The sequence below is a fragment of the Anomalospiza imberbis genome, chromosome 1, assembly GCF_031753505.1.
Source record: "Anomalospiza imberbis isolate Cuckoo-Finch-1a 21T00152 chromosome 1, ASM3175350v1, whole genome shotgun sequence".
Taxonomy (NCBI): domain Eukaryota; kingdom Metazoa; phylum Chordata; class Aves; order Passeriformes; family Viduidae; genus Anomalospiza; species Anomalospiza imberbis.
Window position 1 is genome coordinate 145032939 of NC_089681.1, and position 16888 is coordinate 145049826.

The 16888-nt window shown below is 45.0% G+C and overlaps 1 protein-coding gene across 3 annotated transcripts in view; it reads right to left on the reverse strand.

Moving 5' to 3' along the window:
• Positions 1–16888, reverse strand: part of DPP6 (dipeptidyl peptidase like 6) — a 534562-nt gene that overhangs the window by 381393 nt on the left and 136281 nt on the right. The window contains exon 1 of one of the 3 annotated variants that reach the window (XM_068174742.1): positions 13304–14260. The exons of the other annotated variants lie outside the window; for them this stretch is intronic. Coding sequence (XP_068030843.1) covers positions 13304–13504 — 201 coding nt within the window. The 5' untranslated portion in view covers positions 13505–14260. Of the gene's footprint in view, positions 1–13303; positions 14261–16888 lie in introns of those variants that run through there. 3 annotated transcript variants of the gene reach the window in all.

Consider the following 16888-nt stretch of genomic DNA (forward strand, 5'->3'; position numbering starts at 1 on the left):
ATTTCTTCACCCAATCTTAGAAATTTGGGGTATCTAAACTGAGGTTAAGAGGCTCAGTTTCCAAATATCTCATTGCCCATTTACCCCTTAACTAGCCTCTGCTTCACTTTCATGAAAACAAATGGAATAGAAAAATAAAACAGTCACATTTTCTTGTCTGTTTGGAAAGTCACAGCCAGCCCATGTGAAAGGAGGGAGAGGGAGAGAGGGAAGGCAGTCCCTAATGCCCAACATGTATTTTACAATCACCCATAAATCATCCTTCTTCTGTTTGTAGAAATGCCCTGAGCAGAACAGACCAGTCCTGAAATGGTTCATTACTTACAAACACTTGATGAAAGTGGATTCAGCTTTTGGTTTATAATCCAACATGCTGGAGGAAGATGAGTTTTCTAGATGAGACACAGGCTGTACACACAAACCAAACTGCTCCTTTCTGCTTTTCTGTGCTGTCCAAGGTGCTGGGTTAAAGAAAAACCCAGGAGTGGGCTGCTGCCAAAATGAGCCCCACAGTTATCACTTATCCCTGCTAGAGACATTGATCCTTGTAAAGTTCATCTTCACAGCATTGTGGCAAATAGGAAAAACCTCTGTTACACACATCCTCTATCATTTTTTTTCTTTAAATTACTTTAAGTCTTGCAGTTTATTAGTCTTTCCCTCAATTATAACCTATTTCAGCAATCTGCCTTTCAAGCAATGCTCACCAAACTTTCTCAAAGGACCCTGAGACTGCTGATTGAGTTGTCTCACAGAAGCCTTGCTAATAGTATACCTTTGGAGTGCTTTTAATCATTTTATGAAGTTAGGAAATTCTCATCTATTAAACTTCAGCGGACCAGAGAGAAATTTTATGGCTTGTCACCAATCGAGATCAGCTGAAAGGAAAGCAGAACGGTGCTTTCAAATTAAATTACAGTTTTTCAGGTTGGACTGGCACAATCTGTCTTCAGCAAAAGAGGGGCCTTGTGTGGAACTTTTAGAGCAAATTCAAGCCTCCGATTCACACTGCTGCTCCCTACATTTTGCACTGAGCTGCACCGTTACAAAGCTGACTGTGGCATTCTCAGGCATCCTTCCAGCCCAAGGCCATGTGCTACCTGCCAAAAGCCCACTTCCAGGAGAGCTCCAGCTCAGCACACGCAGGGAGGGACAGTGAAGGAACATGGTTATAATTTGAGGGATTTCACATGCAGATTTACTGAGTGTGATTAAACTGGTTTTAACCTTGCTCTTAACCTTCACCTTCTCTGCCCAGTGCCATGAGGCACTTCTCTGTAGCTCGTGCAAAAAGAAGAGAGCCACCACAGAGATGTGCAGTTGTTATGAGCGCCTCTGGGAGAAAGGAAATGTTCCCTCATGACCCAACATGGAGAAGACAGAGGATTTCCTCTCTTTTGCCTCTCCTCTAAGATCAAGTTTGCCCATCACCTGGGGGAGAACAACATACTGAGGAACAAATAACTTGCTAATGACTGAATTGTAAAAGTAGAAAAAAACAATAACAAAAATAACCATTTGGGGCGTGTTTATATGTTCTCTGAATTTACATCCTATGAAAGTGCTGTTACTTTCTCTGAACATTCATGGGAAGAGAATTGCAATCCCTCCCTGAATTTAAATGGCCACAGACAGTGAAGGTGCTCCTGCCCAAGGGAAAGAAGATTTTTAAGATCTCTTCCAACCCAAACAATTTGGTGATTTCTATGGTTCTCCTAGAGACCTGTTCAAACATCAAACGCACCCTTCTATACAACCCTGTAATGCAAACACAGTTAATCCAGGCTGAAAGTACACCAAAATAAGAGAATATATTTTGGTGTAAACTGAAATGTAAAGTGTTTTCTAAGTGACAAAATATACCTTGAATTCATTATTCACATTTCAAACATATCATAGGGTTATTTTTTTCCCTAAGACTGCAGCTGTAACACTACATAGCTAGTCACAAGTTAAGCACTGATAAAATACCTTCTTAGAGACATAATTAAGGAGGAGAGAATGAAAACTATACAGCTTTTCTGTCAGGTATTTTATAAAGATATCAGTATTTGGTGAATTCTAAAGAGAAAAAAAGGGAAAAGTTGTAATAGAACCAAAATATAGTAGAAAGGGTTTCTGATCTCTTCCCTCTGGAGGCACCAGAACACTTCATGAGAGGTGGAGTAAGAGTAGAAGAGACATTGCAGGAAAAAGCATCGGACAAAAATGTCCAGTCTTCCAGATTACAAAGAGCCTGCCTTCCTGTCAAGAATGAGCTGCTATATTAGGCTGAGTAGAAGGTAAAGGCAAATATGGAATATTCTGCGTCAGCCACAGAAAATATTTTGCCCTGTAGAGAAAAAAGAAAAAAAAAAAAAAACAAAAACAAACAAACAAAAAAAAAAAACCACCACAGAGCAAAATTCCTTATCTTCCAGTATCAGAGCTGGTTTCCAGTTCTGTGCCTCATGGCTTTCCTCTTTCTTCTTTCTTTTTCCTTGTCCTTTGTCTGTTTCTCATCCTCTTGTTTTTAATCTTGCTCCCAGAATCTACCTCAGTCTTTCCCCCAGAGGCAAATTAAACTGAGGACATTGATTGAAAATTCACACCCAGGCTCTTAATGAGTGTATCATGGCTGTGTCTCCTTTTGGGCAAAGGAAATCTCAAAAAGGTTTTAGCACACTAAAGCTGCCAGAACAGCCCAGACACCTCACACACACAGAAGGCAGAGAGCCTTTGAAAAAAGAAAAAAAGAAACCTTAGGGACAGCAACCACAAATTACTCCATTCTGCCCATCTTCCTTTCCATATTTGCTTCCCTTTTTTTCTTCAGTGGCCTTTCCCACCTCCCAAGTACATGACTTTTAACCCAGACACCCCTTCCATCTATCAAAAGCCTGACATCCATGTTCATGCTTCCCCAGGACCAGCCTTGTCCCTTTACCACATTAGCTCACGTTTCCCCTCGTGACAACTCTTGGCATCTTTCCCCTGAGCCAACCACTGCTCCCTTTTCCACGACACGAAGCACTTTAGCAGCCAAAGCACAACAGTCTGATAACTGCTCACCCACTATCATGTATCTCCTTATTATCTGCTACATTATCCTTATCTAATTGCATGCACTTTGGCTCAATCTGACATTTTCAAAACTACAGATGCTTATTAGCTTTTCTTAGCTAAAAGAAAAAAATGTGCATTATAGTGATTATCAGTTCCTGGCAGTGCCTGTGAAACATTGTAATGAGAGAGACCTTTAGCCCACCATAAACAAGCACAATCAGGGCCTGTTTTGGTTATTAGCAATGCTCCTACAAATGTTGCCACTGTCAGAATTAATGACAGCACTACTAATTATTAATAATCTCATGTTTCTGTCCATGGGTTCTTTTTAGCCCAAAGCTTTAGGCCCAAAGCAAAAATTATTTAATTCTGCACCCTTCACAAGGAAGCCACGAACGAAGTCACAGCCTTGATTCCTTCATGGTGCCCAAGAGATGCAGGTCCTGTCTCACAATGGTAAATAACTGGCTGGAGGTCATGCAGCAGGTCAGTGGCAGACCCAGGAACTGCAAGACTTCCCTAATAGTTACTCCAGTGCTCCACCACTGATCCATGTCCCCTCCAACAGAAGGTATCCAAATGTGCCCAGAAACCAGTGAGAACTGCCCACTCCTTGAAGAAGCCTGTTTCACTCTCACCATCCTCAGACACAGAGTATAAACAAGGCAAGTACAAAAGATGGGGCTACTGTGATCCTAAACCTTAGCTATGCCAGTGTTAATTAATTACTCTTGTTTGCAATGACTCACTGTATGTGTTCTGACAAGTGTTTGTGCTGCAGTTCATAATGGAACAAAGAAGCTGCTTCAACAGCACCCACTTTATCAGAGACACCATTGTGAAGCACTATAATACCTTTAGTGTTTTCTCCATGCGTCTCCTCTTGTATCTGGCATTACACCAAAAAAAAAATAAAAAAGAAAAAGAAAAGAAAAAAATGAAAAAGAAGTTAATATAGAGCAGGCAGAGGAACTGTATCAATAAAGTGCTCAGATTCAATATGCCTAGCAGTAAAAGTAGTAGAAGTGAAAATCTTTGGTTCACTATAAAGTATTTATGTGTCTATGGCAACATGGTTGTTGATTTCTACAGCTTCCCTGAGAACAAAGTAATAGAAGTTCAGTCTTTTAAATATTGCTTTTCTTTTCTAGCACCTAGATGAAATAGAAATAGAAAAACAAAATCAAAACCAAATCATATTTAATACATGTTATACAGAAACATGAGGAAAGATTAAGCAATAAATTACAAACAAAAATAGGATTCTACAGTCACATGAAACATAATCCCACAAGCAATCTGTGCAAATCTCAGAGCTGTGTATGCAATAAACTTATCTTGGGACAATCAGTCTCTTATGCAAGAGGTCAAACACTATTTAGAGCAGATCCAAACATCCCTTTTGCTCTCTGCTCAAGTCTGCTTGTGCTTTCCCCTGAAACACAAGATAACCCAACCTGCCTATCCTCAGAGGAGGGCAGGAACACAGGCAGGAGCTGAACTTTGCAATGCCTGAGGGAATATCCCTGGGAAGTGGCTGGAGTGGAGCCATCTGGGTTTTGCTGGGATATCCATCCTTAGGTGCCAGGGCAGAGAGATAAGGATGCCAGCTGCCCCCTGTTAGATAGGGAGGAAGAACTGACTCACAGCTTCCCAGCAGTGCAAAAAACTACAGAATTCTTCTCCCTTGAGGCAGAGCTGAGGGAAGGGAAAGAGGAAGGGATGAGCTGTGCTTGATGCCCCTATGGCTTATAAAGAATTCAGAAGTCTTGGGAGAAAACTGGATGAGGCCTCCACCCCAGAGCCACCTCCAACACCACTCTACCAGCCAGCAGCAGCTGCCACAAGATTCCTTTTCTGTGACCCTGGTACAAACATAAGTGTCTGTTTTGCTACTGTTAGCAGGTCATACTTTTTCTTTTGCCAAAGACTGGTGTTATAAATAAAAGCATTTTTTAATTCCCCTTAGCCAGAGGCACTGCAGGACACTTGAATTCTTGTTCACAGACACAAACTGCGGAGACTGGGCTCTGCAAACCACTGCTCATACGCTTGAGAAGGGACAACAGGCAGTACCAAGCCTCCTGCTGCTGGACTTCTCCCTCTGCCCCTGCCAGAACAGGAGGAAATCAGCAAGCACAGGGACCCTGTGTAAACCTCCTGCAGGATCTGCTCACCACGTGGCTTCAGATCTAGGGCTTGGAGACTGCAGCAATGTCTGTAATTGCTCAGTCTCCATGGGTTTCATCTCTCCTCTGACCAAAATACCACAGCTACATTCTTTTATAGAGAGTTTGAGCTTATTTTAATGGAAAAATAAGGAGCACAAACATGCTTTTGTCATAAACACTTTAAAATGAATGACTGTGGTATAACTGGAGCTGAGGTTACTGAGCATTTCCCACTGCTGCATTTCCATTTCATGTAGCTCTGTATCTCCAAAAGAGAAAGCCTGAGGAGAAATTTGCATTTGCTTTTGAGTTCTGCCTAGACTGAAATCTGCTTGAAATGCTGGAGCAGATGCTATTGACAAATACAGAAAAGAAATATAAAAAAGCCCCAAACCACCTCCTCCCTGAAATATTATAATGAAAGCATTAAGATACTCCTGTCCTTCCTTTTGGATATTTTAAATCTTTTGCTCAAAGCAAACTCCAAAGCCTTGAAGAGCTAGAAAACTGTCAGAAATGAGTGCTAGATAGAGCAAAGACTCAAAGGTGCCAGACTTCACAATTAGTTTTACACCTGTAAGAATATCCATGGTGATAACTGGAACAATTTTTAGCCTTAAAGCCCCTGGGGCCCAGAATCAGAAACTGCAATAGCTCACAAGGCTGAGCCACAGCAGCCCATCACTGCTGTAGAGCTGAGATGAACTATCCCTGTGACTCCTCAGCCTCCAATTTTCCATCTGCAAAGTGAACATAATAATAACAATAATAATAATAATTGCAGTTTTAAAAGGCACAGAGACTGCAACTCCTGGAAGAATCTATGTAAGAGCTGAGCTCTACTAACAAGCACCTTGTTTAGAGTAAAATAATTTACACCTCGTAAGTGATAAAGAATTAAAAACCATATTCAGTTTTCCTCAGCAGAGTCACAAAACTGGCCTTTTTCAAATTACCTCACACACTTCAGTACGTCTGTGTAAATCTAAATGTTTGCAGAATGAATGAGGTCCAGACTCCTCTCTACCTCTCCCCCTGAGTCCATATTGCAAGTTCCCTGAGGCTTAAAAATTGCATTAATCTTTACTGTAATCTTTGGGAAGACTTTCAAGTGCTAATTTAACAAAATAAACTATGAAATATCTCAAAATTAAAGTGCTTAAAAATTAAGATGTAATTAAAGCTCTGTTTGCATGTGGAAAATTTTTGTTCCTAAACACTAATGTTGTGAAGAATTTCTCTTTTCACTACAGAGAAACCACGGCCCATTCCCCCTTCAGAACACTTTCCTGGATTGTCCCACCACCCTCTCCCTCTGCTCCCTCCTGCACTGCTCTGTGCTGCCATGAGCACAATGCTCATTCCCGCTCTCTTTCGCAGTTATATACTGGCAGTAAAGATTATGGCACTGTGATCTATTCCTATAGATGAATGCACACACTCAAAATTTGCTTTAACTCAGTTAACTCACCCACACTGAATCTTACCAGTACCAAACACCCACAATTTAATGAATATACATAATATTTTCAAAGGTGCATATATCAGTAAAAAAAAATAATCCAAAATAAGTATTTGTGCATCTAACTAGGAAATACATTTCAGTATGTATTTTTGCATTTGACCACAAATCTTTTGAAACACCTTGAAATGACAAACGTAAATTTTCTGCCTGTACTTTTGAAAAAACACACTGTATCATAACAAATGAGTAAAAATAAATGAACAAAAGAGGCTTTTGAGAAAAGATCGGTTTGTTTCTTCCTTCCTCCATGTACTTAAAACTATTGCTGAACCACTTCTTATAAGCCTTGAAAACGAATATTTCCACCAGAAGGTGAAAAAGAGAGTTACAAAACTGCCTCCAGTTCCATCAGGCCTAGAGAAAGCAGGAAGGAGTTGAAGAACCCCCACGTGTAGGTGTGAGTGTGGAAACAAGTGGGTGGTCGATTCTTCCCTGTAAAAGCAAGGAAAAGCCAAGGGCTCCATAGGAACGGTGTGATCACCATACGCTGCCACCCCTTGGTCACGGGATGAAAATGCTCGCACCTCACGGCAACGTGCTGGGAATCATCCTGCACATCAGGCAAAAATCCCCGAAAAATCAACCTGCAGTTAACGAACTACAATGGGAGATTTTGCTGCACCGGCACAAGCATAAAGATATTAGCCCAAAATAATGTAAAGCTTTTTATTTCAAGGGACAAAATCTGCTGACTCCCAAAGAGCATTTTCCAAGCTGTGATACACACCCTAAGGACTGCCTTCAGTCTGGCCTTTCCTGAAACAAAAATACACAAACGGGTGGAGAACAGCACATACTCACAGGATTGTTTGTTTGGTTGGGCTTTTTCCCCCCCACCCCGCCTCCTATGTTTTTAAAACCCCTTGGGAACCAACTTGAGCTGCTCCATCCCTGGGCTCAGTCTCTGCTTTCTGCACTTGAGCACCCAGCTCAGAAAGAGAAATAACACGAGCCGAGTACTCTATGTGAAGCACCCCAGCCTATGGCACAGCTCACTACTATTAGAGAGATGATTCAGCCTCTCCACACAGTTATTTCTGAAAAATACATTTTCTCTGGTAAATTTTTTAGTGCATGCATCATCACCATGTCTAGTGAAGACTGCAGAAACAGAGGCGGATTTTAAACTGGCAGCAAATATCATAAGTTTGTTTAATTATAGATATAGCCATAAAAGTGAAGTGTAAAAAGTGTATCACTTGCAGATCAGTGTCCAGTATTTAGTAATCACAAAATATATTATGAGCTTCTGTGCAAATATAACCAATGATTTTAATAATGTTTGTAACTATTCCTTTTGAAGGAAGCAAGCTGCAATTTTTATTAATTTCAAAAGGTGAGCTTACAGAATGTCAGCGGGGCCTAACTATTTCCATGGAAATAACCATTGCCACTCTCTGCATCTTAATGGCTGGAGGATAACTGAGTTCAGCATCCAAGAACTCACCAAGAAGATTCCAGGAGAACCTTACAGACTTAAGGATAGGAGATTCTTACAGACTTAAATAGTTGGTTTTGCCCATACACACAGAAGTACAGATCTATAGACAAACTTCTGGTTACAATTCACATTTTTACAGCTTACAACAAAGTCAGGGTTTCTGCAGTCCCACAAACTCCTCTATACAGACAATCTATTTATCTCTTTAGGAGAAAAACACCCCAACTTTGAAATGCCTGTTGCCTGAAGCTCAGGCCTCAACATTTCTGAGGGTTCTGTGTCAGACACACATTTCTAGGAGGCAATATCTTTTCCTGTTAGACAAATAATGAACTGAAAATTAAAACTTTCAATTACATGCAACAGCAAGTCCGACATACCAAATTACTTTTTGTTTTATACTGATAGCTTTGATTCTCACTTTCTCAGATTCACAAAGGATATTTTATTCATTAAATTCTTAATTTATTCAAGCACAAAACACAGTTTTACTGAGGCATCTCAAAACTATTTGTATTTATATCTGTATTTATATTTAATGAAAAACTTCTCAAAACGTAAATAAGTCTGAATAATCAATTGCAGAACTAATAAAGTATGACAAATATAGTATTAAGCAAATGCAGAAAGAAATATTCACAATTCAGTTATTGAAAGAATATTCAGAGGAATGAAAGCTTTTGTATTTTGGGACTGGCTTTTTTATATGCTTAAGTCTCCTATTAAAGCCAATAAGAGTTTTGGCTAAGTAATGAACCCGTAAGAATGCAGCATGTGGCTTTTCATATAAAAAATGCTATGTTTCACTAGAGGATTCAATATTTTGAACAGATAACTTATCAATTCACTTTAAAAAGTACTTCTGTGAGTGACTTATAAAATGGATCAATATTCCACGATACAGGAAAGTGCTGAATTTTTTATGCACCTGATTAATGCATTGTTATCATCCCAGTAATTAAAAGGAGCGGCATTACACACAATCAGCATGATACATCTTACTCAGCACCTCCTGGCAGTTGCCTGCAAAAATTAAACTCATTAATCACTGTGATGCCAAGAAAGAAGCCTGGAAAAGATGAAGAAGCTCTATTTTATGGGAAAAGAGTTCTCAAATCAAAGTGTAGGAGAAAATCCCTTCCACTGTACAATATGCAAAACATTTATATCTCATCAGTCTAAAAGGTAAACCAATCAAAATTACCATTTAAAAGGTAACCTCATCAATCTAAAAAAAGAGAATTATGCTAAGAAATTTGTTCATAACCTGGTATACCACCACACTAAACTGAATGAAGAGTTCTCAGAGATTTTCCTCATCTAAATAAATGTAGTGAAAAGCTAATCTTATAACAAGGTAAATATGTCATCTGAATTTGATTTAGAGCTGATGCAATAACTTTAATATCAATAATGCCACAGAACCAACTAGGAAGTGTTCTTCTGGGGTCATTTATACAGAACCTAATTTCCTTATTACTCCTCTTGTAAATAACATGATTGTCTCATCAGATGAACAATTAGCATGAAAAATTTGCAAGGTTTTATCCAGGTTTTGTTCCATAGTTAGGTCTACTATACCTGTATGTATCTTTCATATAACTATTTAATATTCTAAAGAATGCTGTGACCTCTACTTTGCTGTATTTTTCTGTTACTAAAACAATGTTCTCAAGTGTGTCTCAATGGTGTCTGTAAGTCAGCAGTTGTCATATAAAATCATTACTGGTTTTGATTTGAATTTGATAGGGAGTTACTACCTCCTTTTAACTCTTTATAGATTTCAAGCAGTATTTTTCCATCAGTAGTATTTCCAGTGGACAGAATGCTTACAATACTGTGACCTTCAAAGGCAACGTCCTGTCTTTTCCTCTGTTTTGTTCTGCATTGAAGTCTGCTGGTGCTTAAAAATACACCACACACATTTCAATAGGAAAAGTCATCATCAGTAACCCATAAAACACTCTCAGTTCTCTCCCTATTATTAATCACATGATAAAGTTAGGAACAGAACAGTCTCATTTTTAGGTATGTTTTGATATTTCCAAGTGTGGGAAGTGAGAAAACCCTTTGTTTCTATATGTTTAAGTTCTGGGTTTTCCTACTACATTGATGTCAAAAGATGAAAGACAACGTGAATGTCCCACTTGTGCAAAACAGAAAATAGAAATCTAATCTTAGGAAAGAGTTTCCAGCGCTGTCTCCTTAAGCCCTTCCCCATGATGGGCAATAGCATGTATTCCTGGCACCCTGCACAAACAGACCACTCTCCTTGTACTTGTCCCATGGTCTTTGCCAGCTCTCTGCCTCACTTTCCCCCTTTCCTCATGCCCGGGGCTGCATTTGCTCATCCTGAGCGAGCCTGACTGCTGCCACTCTGCTGCTCTCGCCACAGACAAGGGCGAGAGGTCACTGTCAGCTCGCCCCGGCACAGGTCCTGGGGGTGTTTGGAGAGCAAACAGCTCCTCCTCCCTGGAACAGGAGGGGTTCGGCACCCTGGACAGCTCCTGCTGACCCGGGACAGGAGGGGTCCGGCATCCCGGACAGCTCCTGCTGACCCGGGACAGGAGGGGTCCGGCACCCCGGACAGCTCCTGCTGACCCGGGACAGAGGGGTTCGGCACCCAGGACAGCTCCTGCTGACCCGGGACAAGAGGGGTTCGGCACCCGGGACAGCTCCTGCTGACCCGGGACAGAGGGGTTCGGCTCCTGGGACAGCTCCTGCTGACCCGGGACAGCGGGGTTCGGCTCTCAGGACAGGAGAGGTTCGGCACCCCGGACAGCTCCTGATGACCCGGGACAGAGGGGTTCGGCTCCTGGGACAGCTCCTCCTCCCCGGGACAGAGGGGTTCGGCACCCCGGACAGCTCCTGCTGACCCGGGACAGAGGGGTTCGGCTCTCAGGACAGGAGGGGTTCGGCACCCCGGACAGCTCCCCAGCCAGCTCCGCTCCGGTTCAGCACCACGGACACCTCCAGCCGCCCCGCCCCCTCCTGCCGGCGCCTGGCCCCGCGGGCCGGACCCCGCTCCCTGAAACACGCGATTTAAAGGCCATTTCCACTGGTGTGTCACGACTTCATCCTCCCGACCTGAACCCTCTGCCAGACACCACCAGCTCAGGTATGCCAGTCTCTGCTGGATGGGCGCCCCTGTGAACTGCAGACCCAGTCCAGGGGACTTTCTCAGACAGGCTGCCCCCTTTAGAAACAATTACATACTAAGTGTCCACGTGCGTTAAGCAGTCACCCCAAATCCCTGCTTCTGGCCACACTTTATTGCACTTCGTTGCAGAAGACACTAGGTAGCCACAGACAGCAGTGTCCCTCGACAGGGCCCAGCAGTACTCTTCACCCACACACCTTGGAATGGATCAGGGAGAAGAAAAGAAAGAAAAAAAAAAAAGAAAGAAAGAAAGAGAGAAAAACTTTCCTTAAAGGATATTATTATTATTATTATTATTATTATTATTGTTATTGTTATTGTTATTATCATTTTGGAGCCTGTCAGCAGAAATCACTCGCACATGCTAAACTGCAGGCTTTCCTCTGCCTCCACACTCAGCGCTTCTGGTGACCACAGAAGCGGCTCCAGACATCTGCTGTCTGCAAGTCCAGGAAAGCGAAATTAAAACAATGAGGAAACTGTGCCTGAGCCCAACCCTGGAGGTGGCACTCCGCTGGCTCGCAGCGACACCTAGAGCTCAGCACACGGCCGGGAAGGGCCCCGTGTCCCCAGCCACACCGGGAGAGACTCACGAGTGGGTGCGGGCGCCCGGGGAAGGGCCCGGTGTCCTCCTGCACTTGGCCAGGGCCAAGGGGCAGCAGTGCCAAGATCGCTGCCGGTGAGCAGGTCACAGGGAAGAGTCAGTGCGGGCCCCTGTCACTGCTGTCCCCCGAGGCTGTCAGCGTTCAGTCACCTCGGGGAGAGGTTTAGGTCGATTGGCCCCATTGCTGACAGAAGTGCACTTGCTCTGTGGGCCACACAAGTCTTTACGAAGGGAGGGGAGAACGGACATGGATTTAAAAGATAATCCGAGGACATTTCCCTGCATATACAACTCTCTCCTCTGAGTGAAGCAGCCCGGCTGTTGTGGCTTGAAGCTGTGCCTTGCTTGGGAAGGCTCCCAGAGCCAAAGCTAAACCCTGCTGCAAAGCTAACGCGTCCCACTCGGGCAAGAAGTATTTTTAACAGACACAAACATTACTCCCAACTGCAGCCATTTGCTTCCCCTTGTGTGCGCTTCCACAGCGGCAAAACACACTCAAATCCCTCTGCAAACCTAACACCAGCCAGCCATGCGGAGCCACATATTTTGATCTATCACTGGCCCTTGTTCTCTCAATCTGTCCCCCTCCTCGCCACCCCGAAAGAACCAGGAGCGATCGACCCAGACTAGTTTAACTCCATCGGACACAGCAGGCAGCCAGCGGCCTGGATTAGTCACTCGTTACTAAGGCGATATGCAGATGCACCCTTTAAAGGAGCGGGAGGAGCGCGGCCGAAGTTTTCGGCGTCCCTGCGGGGGCTCACCCAGGGGCAGCGAGGAGGGGGGACAGAAAGACCCAGAAACGGCTGCTCAGGGGTTAAAAAGTTTCCCTGCTGTCAGGTTAGGAGGAGGCTGACAGGAAAGCGAGGAGGGAGGGACAAGGTCAAGACTTCTGGCCCGGGAGAGTGTTAAAGAGTAAAATACGGAATAAAAATTAAAAAAAAAAATTAAAAAAAGGGGGGATGGGGAGCCTTGTCGCGTAGCTTGGGGGCAGCAGGACGGAGCCGGCACTTGGCGTTTCCTAAGGTGCTGACCCCGCGCCCCCAGCCCCGCTCCACGGGAGCGGAGAGCCGCGCAAGGAGCTCTTGCTCAAGGTAACGGGGAGAGCTGCGGGGACAGCGCGGGGGCGGGCGAGTCCTGGCTCCGCTCGACTCCCAGCGGGCTCCGTCCCGTACTATTCCCGGCACTTCAGGGCAAGAAGAGCAGCGCAAAGACCTGCCTGGAAAGAAGAGCGGACAAACCGCAAGAAATCGCTGCCAGCTCAGAGGGGCACACAGCCATCCCGCAGGACAGGGGGCGGGGAGGGGGGGGCACCCAAAACCCAACCCAACCCCACGCGAACGACACCGGCGCTTACATCCTCCTCCTCGCAGTCACTTCGCGACTGGTACTGGAAGCGGGGCCGGCTGCCTTCCTGTTGCAATGGACGCGGGGTCTTGCCGGCAGCGCCGTCCTCCTCGCTGCTCTGGGCGCCCAGGAGGTGACTCGCTTCGGGGGGAACGGGGAACGAGCGGGAGGTGTTGATCTTCCCGCTGAACCGCTGGTACAGTGAAGCCATGAAGTCAATCCGCGGGAAACGAGGGAGAGGGAGGGCAAGAGAGCCGCTTCTTTTTTTCTTCCCCTCCTCTCTTCTTTTTTGGCTACAGCATGCTACACGCGGGTGAGGATCAGTCCCACATCAGTGGGAAGGAGAGCGAGGGATCCTGCTCCCGGTCCTCTGCACCGGCACCCGGAGAGAAGCCGGGGGGTTCAAGAGAGCAGAGGCGGGGGAGTGATGAGAGGTAGAAGAGAGAAGACAGATAAATAAATAATAAAACGCAATCGAGCCGTAACACCACAGGCCCCGGGAATGCTGCACCATCCAGTGTTGGGAAGGAAAAAAAAATAGAAGAGAAAAAAAATTAACCAAAACACTCCACGAAGACGTACCCCCGATAATGGCGCCTGAGTGGATCAGCATTAAATGTGCTTTGGGGGTGTGCGTGTGTGTTTGCAAAAGCAGGGAAAAAAAAAAAAAAAAAAGGGGGGCTGGCTCAATCGCTGGCTGTCAGAGGCTCCCCAGGCAGAGGTGGCGGAGCAGTCGCCTCCGAGGTCGCATACCAACAGTGTGCACAAGCGAGAGGCAGAGTGACAGAGTGTGTGAGACGGAGTGGAAGAGGCTGGGAAGCCTCATTCAAAGCACGTTGCTCTTCCTGGGAAGGAGGGCTCTTCTACGATCATCTCATTTTCGGTACCTTCTGGGGTTTTTTCCTGCCTAATTTTTTTTTTCCCGGGGAAACAACTCAAAAAAAGGAAAAAAAAAAAAAAAAGGCAACAGACACCTGATCGCCAGCAGAGAGAGAGAGAGAAAAGAGGTGGGGAGGGGGAAGGCGAGGCTGGGAGGCGGGACCGGCAGCTGGAGGGGCTCGGGGAGGCCGCTGAGCGCGGCGTGGCTCGGCCCCGAGGAAGGGGAGAGGGGAGGGACGGCGAAGCCTCCCCACTGCCCTGCCCTGCCCCAGCGGGCACGGCTCAGCCCGGCAAGCGGGCACTGCCCGGTCCCCGTCCCTCCGCCCGTCCTCCTTTCCCCCACGGCCGGGGAGAGGAGGAAGAAGAGGGAGGTCGCGGGTTTTTTGGAGGTGGTCGTTGTCGTCGCTTTTTAAAATAATCCGGTAAATCGTGTCTCTTACTATTTTTGTATTAATTCATTTTTGCTGCATTAAAACGTGCTTCAGCGCCCCTCAGTGGAAATCCGCCCAAAGCTGCTCCCGGCGGCTCCGGCCGGGGATAAACAACGGCGACCCCGGCGCCGGGGATGGATCCGGGGCTGGGCTTGGGCTGGGGCTGGGGTCGGGGTCCGGGTCAGATCCGGGGCCGGGACACGCCAGGAGCCCCCTCCACGGCCTTTGCTCGGAGCCGCCGGGCCCCGCTCCCGCAGCCCGGGAACCGCGGCCGCCGCTCCGCGCTCCGGGCGGGGACCCCGCGCACGGCTCGGGCCGCACCGCGGAGCTGCCGCCGGGGTCCTGCCCCGCCAGCCCAGCACGGCTGCTCGGGACAGAGGGACAGTTCCTGTTGCTCCAGCACCAGGCTCCGGGGTTTCCATAGCAACAGATGTTTAGATTTAAAGGAAAAGTGGCAGAGTTGCCGTCCCCTCTTCTGCTCTCCAAAATCCTCCCTTTTGACCTCTAAGTTTACCAGAGATATTGTGATCACAACACACAAAGCATAAACCGGTGTTTGCCCATTCTCTTTGAGAGACTTGCTGCTGAAGAGCTCACAAACTTCATTATAATTTAACTAGTGGATTTTATGGGCTAAAATTCTGTTTCTAAACACTGCCCTTCCTTAAAGTTTTAGCTGTTAAGATAATACCATCTCTGATGTATGTAATTTCATCAGTCTTAAAAAAACCCCACTTCAGTAGACCATGTATACAACATTCTAGAGTGCAACGATTTCCCCCTCCATGATTTCAGTAACTGCCTGATCAAAAATCTCTTTGCGTCTGAATGGTTTCATCCACTCCTTTTTATTTGTGTCTTCAAAGTCAGGCATGAAAAGTCTTAACATTTAGATGAAAAGGAAACCTTATCTCATCAAGAGAGAAAACAAAACCAAACGCTCTATCTCCTTCGTGACGGAACTTGAAAGAAGGAATCATTTTGATCTTCACAACTGAGATGCTGACATTTAATTAAAAAACAAGATGAGCACACAATGCTCTGAAGCAAAGGTCTGGCTTATAAGTCATAGTGACATCCATCATAACAGAGACAACTTTCCAGAAGCCACTCGGACCCCCTGTAACTTCTGTTTCAGGCACAAATTGACTACCAAAAATTTGGACACATAGCTCAGCTAATTTCCACCTTGAACTGCATTCATGATTTTTGGAATAATCACAGCCTTATGATATTTGGAGTTGGTGACAACTAGTGCCAAAAAAAAAAAAAAAAAAGGAACAAGAGAATAAAATTAAAAGAAATAATACATTATTAACTTCTAAGGAAAAACTAGGACACAAAGGAATAATCAAAGAAAGCCACAAAAAGGCAAGACAAAACCACTCGGCAGGAAAAAAACAACACAGATTAAACGTCTGAATTAAAAATTTTCAAAGAAAGTACAGAAAAAAGAAAACATTCAGCATCACAGCCCAGTTCAAAACCAAAAGAGCCTCTAAGGACCAATTCAAATCCAAATACATTGTGGTTTTAATTCTTAAGAACCAAGATTTCACATAATTGAGTTTGCTTAGTCATGCATACATATATTGGACATGTATGTGTGTACACAATTCCTGGAAAAAATATATTAAGGGAACATAGAATTGCAATGTCAAATACTTGAAAAGTTCAGTAAAAAACAAACAGTCAAATGGTTCTCATCCACCAAAAGATCCTGATCATGTAGCTTTGGGCTGTGATTCATTCACCCAAAAATAAATAATTACAGCTATTTAAAGGCACTTCTGATGCCAGTTCTCCCCTCCATGACAAACCAGGGACAGCAGAAACAATTTAACGCCATGTTCTGGGTATCATGGTGGGTGAAGGATGTTTGCACCAGTTGGGAATGGCAAAACACATTTCTGTCACCCTGTTACAGCCAGAGTGACCTTGTGTGGAAGGGCTGAGCAGGCAGCTGGAGGCAGAAATATCTTGATTAACCCCCTGCAACAAGATGCACCAGGATCAGTCTGTCGATGCCACTGCTGAAAGCAGAAGGATTTTTCTCAGTCATAGGGGCCCAGATAATTGCTTTAAGGACTCTGCAGAGCACTCCAGCCTGCCTGGGCACAAGTTATCTCAGGATGTCCCTGCAAACATGTTCTGGTAGTACTGCCTGCCTGCTAGGGAGGGAGCCCAGGGCTCCTGAGGCACTGCTCAGGGCTGGAAGCACCTCTCCCCTCCACCTGTGGTTAATGTGCTGTTCATCTGTGCATGACTGGGAGCCCAGAGCCCTC